General features: G+C 32.3%; 3 protein-coding genes across 3 annotated transcripts; 1 reads left to right on the top strand and 2 right to left on the bottom strand.

Annotated features, from left to right (window-relative positions):
* The first annotated feature begins 326 nt into the window (after window positions 1-326).
* LOC9306118 (transcription factor TCP2) lies at window positions 327-2,982 on the top strand. The gene is made up of 3 exons (XM_021018261.1): window positions 327-468; window positions 1,229-1,331; window positions 1,589-2,982. The coding sequence occupies exons 2-3, from the start codon at window positions 1,329-1,331 to the stop codon at window positions 2,726-2,728; spliced, it is 1,143 nt and encodes a 380-aa protein (XP_020873920.1). The 5' UTR covers window positions 327-468; window positions 1,229-1,328; the 3' UTR covers window positions 2,729-2,982.
* Window positions 2,983-11,789: 8,807 nt separating this feature from the next.
* On the bottom strand, window positions 11,790-13,687 carry LOC9306119 (F-box protein At4g18380). Its single transcript, XM_002870002.2, has 2 exons — window positions 12,412-13,687; window positions 11,790-12,200 (listed from the first exon to the last, which is right to left on the bottom strand). Exon 1 carries the CDS (start codon window positions 13,601-13,603, stop codon window positions 12,443-12,445), a length of 1,161 nt encoding a protein of 386 aa, XP_002870048.1. The 5' UTR covers window positions 13,604-13,687; the 3' UTR covers window positions 11,790-12,200; window positions 12,412-12,442.
* Window positions 13,688-17,143: 3,456 nt separating this feature from the next.
* Window positions 17,144-20,103, bottom strand: LOC9306120 (KH domain-containing protein At4g18375). The gene is made up of 8 exons (XM_002870003.2): window positions 19,947-20,103; window positions 19,125-19,727; window positions 18,516-19,028; window positions 18,203-18,421; window positions 17,896-18,120; window positions 17,771-17,817; window positions 17,597-17,693; window positions 17,144-17,508 (listed from the first exon to the last, which is right to left on the bottom strand). The coding sequence occupies exons 2-8, from the start codon at window positions 19,707-19,709 to the stop codon at window positions 17,377-17,379; spliced, it is 1,818 nt and encodes a 605-aa protein (XP_002870049.1). The 5' UTR covers window positions 19,710-19,727; window positions 19,947-20,103; the 3' UTR covers window positions 17,144-17,376.
* Between the last annotated feature and the right edge of the window lie 181 nt (window positions 20,104-20,284).

Genomic DNA, 20,284 nt, shown 5'->3' on the forward strand with positions numbered 1-20,284 from the left:
GCAAAATGATTTTCTCATATTCAAGCATTGATTTTCGTCTGACATTTCTATAGCAGTTATGTTCACAACTTTTTAATTTTGTTTTGTAAAATGTGAATTTCTTGTGTTTTTAATGCCAAATACAAACGAAAAATCAAACTATTTTACATTACAGATTTTAAAAAGTTCCGATTCTTTTTTTTGTAATCACCTGAATTAGAATTTAATTCAGATATTTTGTAGAGGACCGTGGCAATATAGTGAAAAACACATGTAACAAAGGGCAAAAATGGAAAACAAATCAAAGACGGGTTTGTGCCCAATATCTCTCTCTCCATCTGATGATCACTCCTTTAAAATCACCATCAAAGAAATTCCAATTTTCTCGGATTTTAATTTCCATATTACAAATCCCTAAAACCCTACAGGCCTCTTTCTTCATCACCTACTACTACTAAGTCACAGCTCAAGCTAGCTCCCTCTGTTTCTGTAAGTCTCAATAATTCTCTCACACACTTAAGTTTGGAATTACAAAAATCAATCTTTTTCATAGAAATAATCTGAATTTTGTGTTTTTACTAAATTCTGATTCCAAGCAATTCTAGATCTAGGATTTTGGTTTCTAATCCAGTAAAGAAAACTCACTGTAGAAAGAAGTGTATTTGTTTGTTCCTTTAAATTTGGTTTCATAATAATCAAAGCCAAGAGCTTGACACCTGTTTCATCCAGAGTCCAACGATCTACATAGAATCCAGAACACATCAATAATGATTCCTTTTTAAAGAATTTTAAATTCATTTAATCTTCTTGTTGGTAACTATGAAACAACTCTATCTCTCTTTACCAAAGCTAATTCAAAACTCGATTTCTGCATTTTTTGTCTTCTTATTCTTTAAAGTCTTCCATTGATAATCGCTTCAGCCGAAAGCAATTGCTTGTTTCAGATCAGCTTAATTATTTATCATAGCTTCTGATGCTTCTTCTAGCTCCCTTCTTTAATTAATTAAGATCATTAACTTTAAACCCATTTTTTGTGTGTTGTGATGTCAGATCTAAAATGAGTAGAGCAAAATTTCGAATCAGAATATAACTGATATCTTAAATATGTGTATATATGAAAGTCATCTGTAGAAAAAGTAGATAAAGATGTAACATAGAAATAAGCATTTATTTATATATATATGTATATATATATATATATGTAAAGATTTGTTCTTATGAGATTGTTTCTTTGTTTTTGTTATTGCAGGCTTGTGGTTAAAATCATTTCAGACAGTGCTTTTGATGACTCTGCAACAACAGCAGCTGCTTCAGACAAAGCTTAAACGAAGCTGTATCTACTGACTTTGATGGTGAAATATCAAAAACCCTAAATTTATTAAAAAAAAAACACAATTTTTTTTTTTTTTTGGTTTTTCCTCTGAGGGTTTTCATCATCAATGCTTAGAAAGTACAGTGGGTAAACAAAACAAAAGTGTTTTTTTTTTTTTATATAAAAACCAATTTTTTTCCACTTCTTTAAATCCCAAACCAACCCTAAAGTTTCGATTTTTAAATTTGGGGGAAACCAACAGAAAAAAAAACCCTAATTTTTTTCTTTGGTGATGAGATTATTGGTGATGATGAAATGATTGGAGATCTAATGAAGAATAACAATGGCGACGTTGTGGATAGCGGAAACAACAACCGGTTAAGCCGGTGGCATCACAATTCTTCCCGGATAATTAGGGTTTCACGAGCTTCCGGTGGTAAAGATCGACATAGCAAAGTCTTGACTTCGAAAGGACCACGTGACCGTCGTGTCCGGTTATCAGTCTCCACCGCTCTTCAATTCTATGATCTTCAAGATCGGTTAGGTTACGATCAACCGAGCAAAGCTGTGGAATGGTTAATCAAAGCTGCGGAAGATTCAATCTCTGAGCTTCCTTCACTCAACAACACTAATTTTCCGACCGATGACGAGAATCATCAGAACCAGACATTAGCAAGAACAGTTGCTGCTGCGAATTCGTTGTCTAAATCGGCTTGTAGTAGTAATTCAGACACGAGCAAGAACTCTTCTGGTTTGTCTTTATCAAGATCGGAGCTAAGAGATAAAGCTAGAGAGAGAGCTAGAGAGAGAACAGCTAAAGAGACCAAGGAGAGAGATCATAACCACACTTCTTCGTTTACCGATTTGTTAAATTCCGGTTCAGATCCGGTTAACTCAAACCGGCAATGGATGGCTTCAGCTCCTTCTTCATCTCCAATGGAGTATTTTAGTTCGGGTTTAATTCTCGGGTCGGGTCAACAAACCCATTTCCCGATTTCAACAAATTCTCATCCTTTCTCATCAATCTCCGATCACCATCATCATCATCATCATCCACACCAAGAGTTTTCATTCGTTCCCGACCATTTGATATCACCGGCAGGATCCAACGGCGGAGCATTCAATCTTGATTTCAACATGTCGACACCCTCCGGCGCCGGAGCTGCCGTCTCCGCCGCATCAGGTGGTGGGTTCAGTGGTTTCAACAGGGGGACCCTTCAGTCCAATTCAACAAATCATCATCAGCATCAGTCATTTCTCGCTAATCTACAGAGGTTTTCATCATCAGAAAATGGTGGAGGTCCACAGTTCTTATTCGGTGCACTGCCTGCAGAGAATCACCACCACAATCACAACCATAATAATCACCAGTTTCAGCTTTACTATGAAAATGGATGCAGAAACTCATCAGACCATAAGGGTAAAGGCAAGAACTGATGATATTAATTATTGCATCTTTGGTTTTATTCAGATCCTCATTTTGTATGTTTAATTCTCTCTCTTTATTTTTGGTTTATTTCAAAACAAATGTTAATCTCTTTTGTTGTCTGATCATTTATCATTAATGTGTGTTAAATTTGTTTAGGGTTTTTTTTTTGTAATGTTTTGAGGGTCTTTTGAAATCTGTTAGCATTGTATTTGTAATGTTGTATTTGTGATAATACCATTTTGTTTGTGAGTTTATAATTCAATTTTTGAGTGTTATTTTTGGCATGAAATTGTTAGTTTTAGCTTTTTTTTCTTTAGTTAAATGTTATAGTACGAAGATACTGTTTCTAGGTATTCATGAACAAAAGGGTAGGTCAAGGCAATAAGGCGACCCTTTTAAGGATACTAGATTGTATCAAATCTTTGCACAAAAAAAAAAAAGATTGTATCAAATCAAATATCGGAAGAAATAAATACAGAAATTTAGTGAAGAGACAAGAAACTTGAAAATAAAAATAGAAATATATACATATTAATCAGAGAAATAAATAATTTTGGTTGATGAAACTGAAAATTTGAGGGCAAGGCCATAATGCATTGAAGAGAGTGAAAATTAAAATGAATTGTCTCCTGTTGTGCTCTATGTTTGGTTCCCTTCTTCCTTAGCATCTCTCATCTCTTTCTTTCTCTCTCTCTATATATTACTTTATAATCTAATCTATATTATGAATATATCTTCCTCATTTGTGACAGCTGTTGTCTTCAACAATGGCTATTCCCAAATTTTCATGATTTTTTTTATGATCTGTTTTATATATTTTTAAAGGTTTTAACTTTTTCTTTCATGGGCTACTTGATCCTCTGCACCCACATGGCTAACCCATCTTTTAGGGTACTAGACAAAGTATTATTAAATTCATTCTTTTTAGTTTATTTATATATTAGAAAGCTTTCAACTTTTGTGTGGTTTTGGGATTTTGAGTAAAGTTGTTTTACTTGTGATTCATGTGTTTTGAGGCTTAGGTATTTTCAAGTTATTTCCAAAAGTGAGAAAGATAATGATATCTTAAAAAACTTTTGATTGGAAGAAACTTTATATTGGGCTAAACATTAGAAAGAATCATATATTTAAAAGTAAGATTTCACTCTCTTCTTATTGGTCCACTTGGCAATAATTTGTTTTTTAAAAATTATTTTCGATTAAACCACAAATAAAATACATTTAACTCACATTAAACTACAAATAAAATACATTTAACTCTTACTTTAATATATAAAACTGAAAACATAAAAATTATGCATTAACTATTCCACTCAATTTTATTTAACACACAATCAATTAGAATTATAACTCCCATATTTTTTTTTTAAATTGTAACTCCTATTACTTCTCATCCTATAAATACTCATTTCTCATTTTTCCATTTTCTCATTCTCTCATCTTCTTCCACTATATATCTCAAATCATTTTCTTTATTATTGTTTTGTGTTTTTATTATTATATTGGTTTTGGTTGTTATATGGGTTAAAAAAACTCAAATTAAATATCATTGTAAAAGCTTAATTCTAAATTTTAATTTCTACATTGGTTTCTTTGTTTTTTTTAAAGATTCATCTCCATTGTATATTTTAGATTATAATATTTCATATCATTCTCTCATCCTCTTATACTATATTCATGACTATATTTTTTCTATGGGTTGAAATCAATGAAAATACGATTGTAATAATTTGATTCTAATTTTTTTTTCTTTTTTTTTTGTTCCTAACCCCATACTAGATTATACATATTTTTTCTTTAATTTACTAATTTTAATTTTGAATTAACATATGTAAAATAAAAGTTTTGATGGCTATAACAAAACTTTTAAGTTTACTGGTGATGGAAAGTTAAAAATATTAATTATAATCACCGTACAACAAGGAAATAAAATTGAAAAGATCCATCTCCATTTTATACGTTGGATATTTGATTATTTTCTAACATATTCATTTATTTTTGTTTAGTTATGCAATATATAATGAAATAAATTATTTTAATACATTTATGAAATATATTTTTCTAACCTCTTTCTTATCTCGAATAAATTTTTGTAATTCATTTTTAATGTATGTATCATTATATTTAATTTTTGTGATCCAATAGGTAGTTATATTAAAATTATTATAATGTTTATTTTATTTAAAACTTGAGGTTTAAATGTTTTTCAAAAACAAGAAGAAATTTGTTAAACAAATTTGGTCATTAAGATAAAATGAATATAAGAAATCGTATGTTTAGAAAGAAATCATTAGAATGAAACCTAGCACTCTTACTTAAATAGAGTGAAATATAGGAAAAAAAACTATAATTAAAACAAATTTTTTTTTATTAAATCCTATAACATGAAACTATTAGTATAAAATCTAGCACTAGAATTTTAATTGATGAGTAGAATTACAAAACAAAAATTCTATCCTTGGTTTTTTTTTTTTAACTTTAGATTAAAGTTCATAAGGTTTTATAAGAAAACAAATTTAGTTTGTCACTTATAAAATAATATGAGTTTGAAATAATATGTGGGAGTTTATATCAACAAACAAACAAATTCTTTGTGAGTTATTTCAACAATTTATTTTGTAATATATATCATCTATATCTCTATACTATTAAAAGAGAAGTACAAATGTAATTGGGTCGGATCAAAATCAGAAAATTGACCCAAAATTCTGAAATCGGATCTTTAAAAAAATTTTGGAATATAAATTCGAATTAATAATGAAAAATCGAACTAAAATCAAATGTTTATGGAAATCAAATAAAATTTGATTGTACTTATGGTAACTAATTATAAAATCATATTCTGAACAATATTATATATTACTTACGTATAATATATTTGTTCGTATACTTTTGGAACTAATTCCATAACAATCAACGTTTTTCTCATTAATTTTGCTTATTTTAGCCAGTTATCATTAATTAAAAGATATCTTACTTGCTTCTAGAGATTTCTAGAAAATTTATCACAACTAACCCATCTATTTTATAAATTAAATAGATATTTTTATTTTGGTCGTGGAAATTAAATAGATATGAAATCTGTGTAACTAATTTTAATTTAATTAGATTAAATCGAAATTATGGTATTTCCATACTTATAGTTTACCAAAGAAGTTTAATTTTCAAATTAAAAAGATTTCTTGAATATGATTTTTAGAATTATTCAACAAGATGATAAATATTTGTTAAATTTTGTGAATCATGAAAAATATTAATTATTTTTAATCATTATATTTCACCTTTCAATCTCTCATCTAACAAATAAGATACATATTCTATTATTCCTATGTCCAAACTTCATTGTGTTGTATGACTAAATAATATTTCCATTAGAGCTGTCAAAACGAGTTGATTAGTCCCGTTAAACCTGTTTTGCAATAGGCAAAATATATTTTGGCATGTAGTTAGTCTGTCCGCACGACCCGCGGGTAGCATATATGAAACACAAACCCGTCGCGTGAATGTATGCTGATTTGCGGGGTTATCCGTGGATTTTGTTTAAATAATTTTAGAGTAACCAAAATTTAAAATTCTACTAAAATAAATAAATTAAAAAAAAATTAGAGAAAATAATCTTATATATCATTATATTTATAAATATTATAATTTCATTTATTAAAAGTTTTTTAAACTCCCACATGTTGAATAAATTATATTTTAATCAATGAATACTATCATGCGGGTTGATCCGCCAACCCGCGGACGAAAACCGATGACCCACTGCAAATCAATCCATGTGGCCCGTTTATTTACGGGTTTAATATATTTTCCCAAATTTGCCCTATAGTGAGATGATTTGGGCTCGATCCGCGGTTTTTGACCTATTTTGACTGCTTTAATTCCCATGATTCGTCTAATTTTTGAATTCTAAAACACAAAATTCCATTTTGTAAATCATAATTAATATGGTTGGTTTAATTATAAACAATTTAATATTTTCTTTACAATTTGTTATTAGGAATATTTATAAGTACACTACACGATTCGTTCTACTAAAAACACGCACAATATTAAAATCAATGTATGTAAATCAATATTTTCCCGCGGTGGACCGCGGGTCCGATTCTAGTGTATTTATTAAAATATGAGCAAAAACAAGATATCAAATCGTACGAGCCGTTTAAATTTCTTCTAATTATAGTTATATTAAAAAAAATTATTTTAAAATTATACAACAAGCCGCGAGTAGCGCGGCTAAACAATCTAGTAGGTTACAAAACATGAGTAAAACTATTTTTATTATGAATTTATTGCTTTTTTATAAGTAAAACTAAATTTCGAATAAAAATTATGTAGCATTGCAATTGACAAATGTTTGTTCATAAATACTGTTTTCAACAATTGCAATAGTTTTGAGTTTATTACTATTATTATTTTGACTTCTATAGATTTTGAATTCATACTTCAGATATAAGTTTGTATCAAGTATCAACACTTGTGACCTTTTTTCCCCTTTTTCTGGTTAAATTTATATTGGGCCTAGAACATTGACTTTGTTTTGAGGTTTTATATATAGACCCATTTGAGGTTTTCTTTTACATGAGTTTTGTTTTCTTTCTAAAAGAGTTGCTTCACTTCTGGCTGGTTTCTTTCCGGAAAGAAGAATAAGGCCTTATAATCCCGAACCTTCTCTTTCATAGAAAGTTTATTCCTCCAAAGGGAAGATTCTTAATAAGTTAATATTGTCAAATTGTTATTATGATAATCCAAACTTTGACTCTACGTCTACATACATATTAGCAAAGTCTCACGACTTTTAACCACAAACTAGCGGATAAAATTACAGACTATGGCTTTTTTAAAACAATAAGTAAAAGTGAAACACAAATATCAGAGTAAATATAGATAGTTGATGATTCAAACTTCACAAAATTATATACAAATTAAACATCGGTGGACGTTCGTCATAGGATTTACTGATCCGTTTGATAGATCTAACCAATACTTTTATTCAGGCATCCTAGCTAAACTATTTTTTTAAGTTAAGTTTATTTCATTTTTGAATCAAACAGTTTTCTTTAGGCTCTGAATAGTGGAGAGGTCATTTTCTACATTTGTGTATAATATATTCTTTACTTCTTTTGGGAGAAAAAGCCTTAATGTTCGGGAAGCCTTTATTAATCATCCATTTCTTTTTTTCTTCTTCTCTAATCTCTACAAGCCTTTTACATGCACAATGAGAAGTCCGTGATTTTGTTCTTTTCGAAAGTAAAAGTTCCTTTTGTTATAGATTTAATTACGTCAATCAGATTTATTCATGAATATAATAAAGCTGATTAAGAGATGAAGATAATGTTTATCTTTCTTTTCTTACAATAGATGATGCTATGCAGGGCCGGCCCAATCATATTTGCTCCCCAAAGCAAAAAAAGAAAACCAATTTCAAGACTCAAACCCAGGATAGGTGTGTAAGGGAAAACTATCTTTACCACTAGACCATGAAACAACTTTTGTACTAAAATGCTGCCCCTAATATATAAAAGATATTTTGGTGCCTAAAGCCCTTGCTTCATGGGCTTTAGCCCAGGGCCGGCCCTAATGCTATGTTTATTAAAGTTAAAGCAAAGACAATTAGATGAATCGTTTGCAACGCTAAATGGTTGTTTAATTTTGTTTGAGAGAGTTAAGCAATGCCTAAACCTAAGCTTAAGCAATGCTTGAATCATAAAATGTCACCAGAAAGTGGAAACGACAAAACTAAGTTTGGTTAGAGACATGTTCTTAATCTTTGTTTAGTGAAAATACAATTATAGACTTACTAATCATAACTTTCAGTTGTCACCAGATCATTTGATTATTGAAGGAACAAATTAGAGGTTCAGATATCTGATAAAATGAAAATACAAAAAAAAAAAATTGTCAAAGAAAATACAAAAATTCCGAGTTTCAGGACTACTAATACGTTCTGATGCAAAGTAAAATTCCGAGTTTTTTAACAGTAAAAATTACAAAGATTAAACTCCCATAGATAACAGAAGCATATTATTTTGTTTTATGTAAAATATATCTTTATGGTAAAAAGTGTTGTGCGAAAGTATCTGATAAATAGTGTCTTCATCAGATATTATTACGAAAAATAATAAAGACTATAGTGACATACATTCTACATTATCATTACTTAATGTCCACTAAAATTTCAATAAGTTATCATAATTTTGTTGTCCAAAGTTGGCTAAAAGGGTACAATAATTTCATCCCAATCACAAACTTTTTGCCTGCCCGAAAGTAAACAAGTGGGCTCTTTCTTCTTGAAGTATCCAATATCTTTCAAACAGACTAAACATATCTACATATATAATACTTCTTGTCATGTGATATGCATATTTAATCAATGTAAAGCAGAATTCTTTAAAAAAATTAACATTCTCAATATATGTATTGTTTTAAGTTGCATATTTGAAAACATTTAGGCACACATTGCCTGCGTCCACCAATTCATATTTTAACAAGCGTCGCTACTTTTAGACCAAGTTGCATTTCATTGGGTTTTAAATAATTCGATTAATATACACAGAAAGTGCAAAACATTGGTTCAAAAATGAGTTCAAATTCCATGTGTAATTAACATGGTAGATCATAAGTTGCAGAGATTAATATTTTAAATAGATGATACATTAAGTCAAAACAATTCCTTTCTATTTTATAAAGAGTTAATTACAAAAAAATATCAAAACCGCCGTCCCCTTCGGAAATAGGCACTCCAACTTATGCCTTTCCGAATCCAGTACTTCTTTCTTCTAAAAAGACTATTTCGCCCTCCGCGTATGTCGTCATCCACATTTTTCTTTGCCCTAATTCTTCGACCTAATTGTTCGGCCTACTTCTTCACTGTTGTCTAATTAATCTAAAGCCCTTAGATCTCTTTTTCTTCCCCAGCTTTCTAATTATCTTCAAGTAATGAATGATTTTGTTTTGTTTCGTTGATTCTTCTCATCAAATCCGCCTCTGGATCTTCATTTGTTAACTCCGACGCCGGAATCTGATCTAAGAGGCCAAGTCACACCTTCTCTGACTCGAGGCTAACCGGCTTCGAGAGCGTTGGAATTGGATTACATGTACTTTGTCCCCTCATATGAGCTTCTTGGTGAGCCTATGGAGGACATTATTAGCTTTGAGCGGGATAGTATTTATGTCACAGTTCGTTTACGACCATTAAGATATGCTAGATCTGATCGCCATGGCCGAGATCTATTGTTGTTCAGATTTGCGATGGTGAAGACGAGGAGTGGAAGTTTTTGGGGTCGATGGCTCCGTCTTGGAAGGCAGCAATCGAAGAGGAAGCTTGAAGCCCCTTGTTTTATGAAGACATCGCATTACGCGAACGCATAAACGCTAAAATAATTCATAGAGAATTTCTAATATCTTGCCAATCTCGCGAGATTCGACGAAAAATAGGAATCTTCCGAGATACAGCGGCGAGAGGAGATTCCAATTGAAGGTAAATAAGCCAATTTTATACTCTGATTTTGGTTTGGCCATGGAAATGGAGCAGTACATATATGTGTTTCTCCACTTCTCATTTGCTTCGAATCACCAAAATCCAATTTGGTGATTAGTTGGAGATTCCAAACTCCAATTTGGTAATTAGTTGGTGATTCGTGAAATTTTGTTGATACCTTTGTGATGTGTTTGACTCTCCCAACTCGTCTTCCTCACTGGTTTCAGTTTCAACAATAGCTGAACTTTTGAACTCTTTGTCTGAAGGTTAGGGAATCATATTTGACAATATAAATTTTATCTTGGGTTCATTCGTTTTTCTTGGATTTAGAGTATTGTTTTGAATACCACCGTATCATTAAATTTGTTTCCCTGGGGTTTAGTCATCTGCCTTGGCTTTAGGGTATAGATTTGAACACCACCCTCGTCGTTAAATTTGTTTCCCTTGGGTTCATTCATCCTTTTTGGCTTTAGGTTATAGTTCTGAACACCACCCCACCGTTAAATTGGTTTCCCTTGGGTTCATTCAACCATCTTGGCTTTAGGGTATATAGTTTTGAACACGACCGCCCAAAAAATTGAACACACATCATAAGCTTAGATGGACAAAAAATTATAAAGATCTCCAACATATGGTCCATGTAATAGTTGTCAACTTAGTTATAACAAGGATTATAAAGATGTTCTGGTTTACAAAGTTCTATACTCCTAGTATACTATGCTGATTTTAATTTATGTAAGTGAAACAACTGTTGAACTCTCTTAATAGTTCTGAAAGTACATTAATCTCACTTTTGTGGTAGGTGTTTACTTCCTTCCTCTGCTTCTTTCTCTTATAATCTCCTTTTTTCAGCTAATTTCTAAAGATACGGTCAGATAACATGGGGAGATGGACATAGACATATCAAGAAGAATGGAGAGCTTCTCACTTTATTTCTCAATACAATCATTATGTATTTCTAAAGATACCAATCATTATGCATTTTATTGATGTGGACAAACAAATGTTATAAATGTCTTCTGTATGTACACCAAAAAATGTTATAATTGGTTTGAAAGAAAGACAAACACATCATAAATCTCAAAAAATAAATTACTCACCAAAAAAAATCTCAAAAAATAAATTATATATACGAAATTACTTAGCAGATTTTTTCCCGCTTATGCACAAAATCCACAAAATATCTTAGTTAAACATAATCTTTTCATTAATACAAATGACGTCATCGCACACTCCCGCCCTTGCCGCTGCAGGGTAAAATGGTCATGAACAGAGTCTTTTACACATATATTAAACGCCAACTTGATAAAGTGCCTAAATCCGAAGTTCTTAAGCAAATAATGCCTATTTTCGTAAGTCTCTCTTTTATAAAATATACTGGTTTTTTTTTTAATTCAACTTTAGGACCGAACCCGAATCCAATGGTGGTACAGTGGTACACTGGTACTGGTACTGGTCCCTGAGCTCATGAACCACTTTTTGCCTATGGTATTAAATGAAAAACTCAAAAAAAAATACGAAAACTAGGAACAACGAACAAGTAAAACACCTAACTTTTATTTCTATTTTTTTATTTTATTGCAGTTGGCAAACGAAATTACCTTTTGTGGTAAATAGTAATAAAGTACTTACATTGCTCAATATTATTTTTTTAACAACTTGGGACAAGTACACAAAGACAAGGAGAAGAAGCAAAGCAACTTTATCTCTTAACTACAAATAATATTCACATAATAATGAAAGAAAAAGGATAAATGGAAGATTTGATAAGATGAAAACTTGCTCTTACATGATTGCTATGCGAGCTGAAACAAAAAAAACAGCCAGCGAATGCGGTTTCCGGTGTCCAAGCAGACGAATTCGAAGCTTCCAATAGACCAAGAATAGATAGCATTGAGCCCCATTGGTGAATCTAGGATTAGTCACACTTACTACAAAACTGATCTTTATGCATTGTAGTCTCTCTTTCAAAACATGGTTAGCCTTTGTGATCCATTCACCTATCAAACAAAGAAGAGTCAAAGAATAAGGTTGTGACAATGAAACTTGTCCAAAACAAAAAATTTTCCAATCTTTCAATGTCAAGCTATGATGAATGTTTAACAATGGTTTCCTTTTTTGTTGCAACTAATCATTACTAGAATCAATAAACCAATCTAGGATACTCAAAATAACTTCATAAAACAGAGCATTTTCATGCACATTTCATACCTCAGATCCGACTTATCGAAACCTCCAAGCTTTAGAACGAATTCATCTCAAGACAATAAGTCCTTCTCTTAACCAACATCTTAGCAGCTACCCCATAAGACTCATCAAACGCAGCAGAAACCCAAGACACATCACACACCTCCTTCTTCGACTCACTCGGTCTAATCGCCACAAGCGTAGCTCCCTTCAACACCGTCCCATCAGGCAATTCCAAAGTAGGAGCATACCAAAGTCTCATATTCAAAGCAGGTACAAGAGTCCTCTTAGAAGCTGAAGAAGCTGACAATGGTTTCACCCTCAATTCTTCTAATTGATCTCTATTCATACACAAAACTCCTTGCCCATCAACATCAGTAAGCACTAAACTATCAAGCGTCTTATGCTCTGCGATAATCGGCTGCAACAAGTAATGTCTAGCAGATGCAGCAATCAAAGAGCTAATAGTCCATACAACACGAAGCTTAAGCCCTCCGTTTGTATAAAACGATTCCGGTATACTTCCATTATCCTCCGCCACCGCCACCGCGTTGTTACTACTACTAAGATCAACGGAAGTATCCGAATTCGTCGCCGGAATCACAGAGGAAGCACCGAGAATGACACAATTCTCAAGAGTAGAACCAAATTCAGCTCTCCATTTCAATAAAACACCATCATCAATCCCTAATTCACCACTAGGAAGCTCGATACGAAGAAACCGAATCTCATCGAAGTTTTTCAAAACCTGAGTCGGAGAATGATGCGTCACACCTCCTTGTTCAATCTCTCCATCATCTCCACCACCACCACTAATCAACAACGAAGAAGGAGAAGATGATCCTGAAGGAGAAGAAGCAGAACCTGAGCGTTTAAGGAACTGTCCCAAAGCTTGTAACGGCTTAAACACGAGACGGAAAATGGCGGAGAAAGGAGTAGCGGCGGCGACGGATCGAGGTTTATCGGAGATGAGAGAGGAAGAATCGTCGTCGGAGATAACGCAATCGACACGAACGACGACATTCTCGACTTGAGGGATTAAGGAATGGAATCTTTTGGAGACGACGGAGCAACGACCTAAGGCTTTGACATCGCCGATGTTGTTGAAGATGAGGAGGAGGATTGAGTCAGGGAGGTGATCGAAGTGGTCGATGTGTTGTGGTTGGGGATGGATTCGAGAGAGGAGTGGATCTGATGAACGGAGAATTATCGCCATTGATGAGAGAATTCAGATCTTTGAGAAGAGAAGAAGAAGATAACGCTTAGAGAGAGAGAAACGAATCTAATGAAGGAGGAAGATTAATAAATAAATAGATCCCACTTCTTTTTTTTTTTTTTTTTTGTCTGTTGTTTGAAGACGAATAAGAAATTAAGCGCGCGTGACGCGTGGAAGAGTCTGATTGGTTTAAACATGATTGAGAGATTTGATTATAATTTACCTACCAGACAACGAGTTACTTGTAAAAATATTTGATGTGTGTAAATGTTTTGTTGCTATTAATTAGACTATCATTATTGGTGGTCTTTCCGCTTGTTCTTATGTTTTAATTTGATTTAAATTAAATGGAAAATAATGAATAATGTTAAGAATAGTCTTTTAATTAAAGAGACAAAATTAATGTTAAGAGGCGTCCACGTAGCAGTTTCTGACTGGTTATTTGTAGGTCTGGACATTCGGTAATATAATAATCATTCGGATATTTTAAGAATTTCGATTCAGATCGATTCGGTTACCTTTCAATTCGGTTCGGTTTAGAAACCAAAATTTTATCAAGTTCGGTTTGTTTCGGTTTTTCACCCAAAATAACCGAACTTAACCGAATATAACCGAAATTAACCGAAAAAATAAAAAAAAATACAAAAAGGGAATATTAGAAAAAAATTAAAATTTTATTCAATTTTGAAAAAGAGTATTTATCTTTGACAAATATAAGTAACAACATTTGGATATTTTGATTATTTAAAGTATTTGATTGTTTTGATTCTAAAAATAATTAATATTTTGAATTTATAATTATTTGGGTATTATTTTTGGGTATCTTTTAGGTTTTTGGATATTTCGGTTAACCGTTTGGTTATCGGTTCGTTTCGGTTCGGTTTCGGTTAGTTTGGATAGAGGATTTTACTAACCATTCGATTATTTTAAAAACTTCGGTTCGGATACGGTTCTGTTTTTTTTGGTTCGGTTCACCAAATCGGCGAGCATATATAGACAAAATTTTGAGGGAATCAAGTTTAAAACTATTAAGTTTCATGTCATGTATGTTATAAATTGTATGTCATATATGTTTAAAATTTTTTCATTTGCAATAATTAGTAAGTTTTTTAAAAATTAAAATTGGTTATTTTATTTATTTTTTAAATAAAATTTTTTTTTCTTTAAGAATCAGAACTTAAGAACCTACATGGAAGACACATAAAATTTAAAATTAAAATTCAATCTCTTAACTCTAAACTTTTCAAAATTAATAGTAATAAACTAATGGTAAGAGCCAAAATTAGCATACCCTCAATAACATTACTCTTATTAGGAGCTGGAAACGGCCAAAAATCAACTCAAACATTTTACAGAATACAAGCTAAATATCTACTTGAACCTTAATTTTGTTAAACCATTTTTTGTTTTGACTAACACGAAATTAGTCAACTGTCTAACGATACTGAATTAGACGCGTGATGTAGAATGTAGCTAAGCAAAATGATATAGTTTTGGTTGGGTTGTGTACGCAATAAAAGATATTGTTTTAAAATTAGAGAGATAATCAAAACTACAACAACGACAATATTAAAATCGATTAGTAAGCTAATACGTTTATGCATTTATTTTAAAAATTGTTTAATTATTTAGTTTCTGTATTCATATAGGTTGTGATTAGTGCGTGAAGAGAAGAAAAATAATTAGAAGAAGTCGGAAGAATTTAGAGAATACAGTTTTCTACTGGGAAAAAAAAAAAAATTACAAAAAAAACAAAAAAATGTGGATCCTAAAAAAATGGAAAAAATTATTTCTTGTTCTATACGTTCACCGGTCGCAAATAATTGTAATGCTTCGTGGGTCTTCTTCCTTCAATAATCAAATATGGATAGAAGAGAAGATACAGTTATATAGTTACTATTCTATATAAAATTATTCATTCGCATGATATGGATTGTATTATAACTTATAAACAATACACTCAATAAAAGATTTTCGACTTAGCTGTACCACATGATAAGTCGTTAGGTCATTCATTTGTTGAGAATGAATTGGATTTTCTTCCTAGCTAGTGCTCTAGTCTATTTCTAGGACATATCTTTTATTTTTTAATATGTGATCAAATGGAAAATTGGATTTCAATGATAGGAATGGCCAGAAACACAACCTGCATTATATATGTTGGTATACTTTTCAAATATTTTATATTTTTCCAATTTAACAACTTTAACTCAGACAACAATTTTTAAAATTCCAAATTTCTCACATATAATTGGGTTTCAAAGTCTTCTTCTTCTAACGAAAATATATTTCCTTACAATAAGCAATTGATAAAAAAAGTTTTGCCGACTATAACCAAAGATACATTCATCGCACAACTTATTAAGTGTTACCATAATCAACATCGTTACCTCGATATAGTTTGAGATGATATATAGTCGGAAGAAAAGAAAAAAGATTTGAAAAATGTTTTGGACAAGTCATGTGTTAAATCTGAAATGGCCACAGTACAGACTACAGAGCATTGATTTAGATCTGAATCGATAAGAGGGAGAGACTTCGCAAGCAAGTAAAAAAAGCCGCAGATATTGGTGTCACATGCACGTCGACGTCGTGTCATGTGTCTATTCTTAGTTTGCACGTCCCGCCGTTTCCCACCTTTGGTCGTCGACGTAAAAATCGTCCCTCCGTACAAGATATTCTCTTACATTGTTAACTCTTTCATTTGGATTTTATTGTTCTTGAAAATTCATATACAATATATCACATAATAAATCTGTGAATATTTTTAAGTGAAAGCCTTAAAATTTTAATTTTTTTGTAAAGAATAAGTAAGATATTGGTGGGAAAATTATATAGAAAAGTTATGATAAAATATAAGAATATGATGAATAATAATGGAGTACAACAGAGAAACATGTGACTATTAAATGCAAAAGCAGCAACATAACTCGAAAATGGAGAAACAAAAGATTATGAAACATCCAAGATTCTTCCGTCCTAAATAACACACTCTTGCATCATAATTCAAGAAAATAATTTAAATAAAATCCAGCTAAATATATTTGTAACAAGATTTCCAGATCATCGATCTACTATTATTTCTCACAATTATTTAGTTTCCTTGTTATGATCGTACACATATTATAAAATAGGAAAAAACCAACCAATCATATGAATGTGTTTATATTCCTCCGTATGTACATGTGCTGATCACAGACATATACATATTTACGTAATGACATTAACATATTGTCACGATATGTCTAATATCATTTACACAATGTACTTTTGGATTCTTGTTCACGACACGACTTCACGTACTTTTTGCATTGATGCATATTAGTTACGTTTCTCATAAGAATACAAGTACAGGCAAAATGTATAAACTATAAATTTCAGCCACATAACCGTTGAACCGAACCAAACCAAATTAGATAGCAAAAGAATGAGTCTCAAGCCTCACAACATGATCTCCATTGAAAGAGTCAAAAACCTTTGAGAGCATAAAGACTATTGAGATCTTGAAGATGATTTTAAGTATCAAGAACCTAGAATGAATGATGATACCAAAACCAATAAGATTATACCTGCACAACAGAGCCGGTTTCAAGCTCAGTGAATTAAGCAAAAGCTTGATACCGAAAATGGCACCATTTGTTAGAGAAATACATTTAATCGAGCTAACAGCTTGCTAAACCGAACAATAAGCCGAAGAGATGAAACTCGACAAAAGGCTATAGACAGAGAGAAGGAAAATATTTAATCTCAGTCCAATGATCCCAAACTAATTTTCAAGTGGACATAATAAAAGCTTGGACTAAGTTCTCTGCACAACGCATCTGTTCAAGTGTGCCGGATAGGAGAGCAATGTGATCACCCTGTGACGTTTTGGAATCGGATATTTCTATCATTGCTCCCGATATCTGAAGAGATACAGGTAATCAACAAATAAAAAAAAAAAGAGAAGAAGAAAACCAAAATAACGGTTTTCAAAAGATATCGGAAACAAACCCTTCTTATGTTTTCCAAATTGCCTCCTCCTTTGCCCATAACTTTACTCATTGCATTCGCCGGGATTAGAATCTCCAGAGCAGAAGATGAAGGCAATCTATAAATAAACAGAGAAAAAGAGTCTAAATGATAAAACAAAGAAGCCAACTTATCCGTTGTAGTTTGCAAATTTACCGTCCAAATGAGTATGGACTGACTGATCCAAAAACGTTATCTCCTGCCTGTATATAAAAAAAGCCTAAGTCATGTTATGGAATTAACCATAAAAGATTCAACAAAAATTCAATATGCAACTTTACCGGAAAGCTTCCATAACCATGGAAACCGCTTGAAGAAGCCGAAGACATGAACGACGGAAGTGTATAACCGGCATTACTACTACCCGAGAATAAACTATAATTATCAGTTCTTGCAGGAGGTTTCCTACTAGCAGCAACACTATCTCTATCTCCTAAAACATCCTCTCGAAGTCTTAGAACGATTTGAATGATAGCGTTTCTCACACTGCTGATTTCACCCGCTACCTAATGGATAGAAACAACTTGAATTTCCAATTCAAATTATAAGCAACAGAAGAAAAAATTGAACTTTAATAAGGATTATAACCTCAACAAGGTCATCCTTTTTCCCTTTCGAGATACAGATATTAGCATTGGTTCTTTTCCTGATTTCGTTTATGACTGAGCCACTTTTCCCTATAACACATCCAATATCCTTAGAAGAAACAAAAAGTTGCATCTTAACTTTTTCCGCATCCTCATCGTTGATATACTCTTGCAGAAGAAGAACAGCTTCAACAGCCATAGACTTCATATCATCAGGAGACTGAAGAAAAACACCCCAAAAAAGGAAAGAAGTACTCAAACAACAACACAGTATCGTCATAACTTATAAATAAAGATAAAAGGCAGAACCAAACCTCTGTAGCAGTGACAATGATAACACACTCATCATCACCACACTTTGTTCTTGAGTCATTAACCTCAATACAAGAACCGCTTGTTTCTCTTATTCTTTTAATGGTTGATCCTCCTTTCCCGATTACACGGGTAATATTGGACAAAGGGCACAACACTTTTAAAACCAGCTCTTTTGACCTGGAAGACCCACCAAACCCATGAGTCACTGGGAGAGAAGAAGCAAAAACCGGCATTGGATTCGCAGCGGTTTCTGCATAACCTTGAAAGTTAGATACAGATAGTGCATTGAAATATGACGGAACACCCGCTCGTTGCTGAAGAATATGATCCTGATTTGAGTAAAATCCAGTTTGAGGATAGACAGAATTAGAAAGATCTGATGAAACTATAATACTAGCTGGAACATCTTGGCCGGTTGAATCTAGAGGAATATGTTCTCGAGGATTGATCTTGTACAGGATTGCAGAAACAGCGAAAAGCGCTTTCTTCACGGATTCAGGCTCACCAGATATCTATTCAATCAAAAGACCGAAAAAACATCAATAGAAAACAGGCAAAGAACAAGCAAGTAAATACGCTTAAAGATTGCGAAAACTTCAGATACTAACCACAACTATATTGTCATAATCCATGGCACAAACATGTGAAGGATCCGAAACATCTTTCGAAACAACCTTAACACTAGCTCGAGTTGTACTTCTTATCCTCTTAATGTTCTCACCAGCCTTACCAATCAAACTAAAAGATTGACTAGACGGAACTAAAAGAAGGCATTCCTTCTTATCATCTCTATCTATCTTAATGTTCTCTTCATCACTAGCTACAATTGCATCATAAACTTTAAGAAGAGCATCTTGCGCACAACAAAGAGGCTCGGTTTCGCTCTTCATAAAATCGATTTCTTCTTCTTTTTTCTCTTTAACCGAGCAATAGATTGTTATGACTCTTTGGCTGCAACCATGTAACTGATCAAAAACTTTGATCTTGGCTTTCGTGTTATGCCTAATGGCATTGATGACTTTACCACTCTTGCCTATAACACCTCCAACAACATCAATAGGACATAAGATTCTGTAAATCACAAGCTCATCTCTATTGATCTTTTCACCATTATTTGAAATTCGTCTCTTTTGATTCCGGTTGCTCTCATTGTTGTTTCTCTGATTCTGTTTCCGTTTCTTGCGTTCTACCATTGTTAGTGTACAGAGAACCTGGAAACAGATTGAGATCAAAAGCTTATTAAAATAACGTAAAGTAGCAAACTTTTGCTTAGAACAGTTAAGATTAAGAGTAATCAAGTCAAAGAATTAATGAAATTGGGTGTGATTAGAGAAAATCAAAGTGACAAATGTGTTCAATTTTGAAGGTTATAACAAGACATACGAAAGTATCTAAAAAAAGGTTAGTAAGACAATGGAAGAGTTTCATACAGAGATTCTCCGAGGTTAAAAGAACAACTTTGTAACAGTGTTGAGATCGGTCGGAGAAAGCCCTTCGGAAGATGATGACGGAAGAGAAGATGAACTAACTAAAGGACCTTTGATCTCCTCGGTTCGTGAAGACCAACCTGTATTTTTTTGTTTTTGTGATTGGTCCTATTACTTCAAAATTGATTAATAAGACCCTATTTGGTGCAAAGTTTTTACTTATATGTTGGTATTAACGATTATGAAAAAGTGATACTTCAATTAATCATATATATTTTGGGGAAAATTCAAAATTTATTCATCTTGCAACACTTGAATATTGCGAACAAGGGTGTAAAATT

Source organism: Arabidopsis lyrata (genome assembly GCF_000004255.2).
Source record: "Arabidopsis lyrata subsp. lyrata unplaced genomic scaffold ARALYscaffold_7, whole genome shotgun sequence".
Taxonomy (NCBI): domain Eukaryota; kingdom Viridiplantae; phylum Streptophyta; class Magnoliopsida; order Brassicales; family Brassicaceae; genus Arabidopsis; species Arabidopsis lyrata.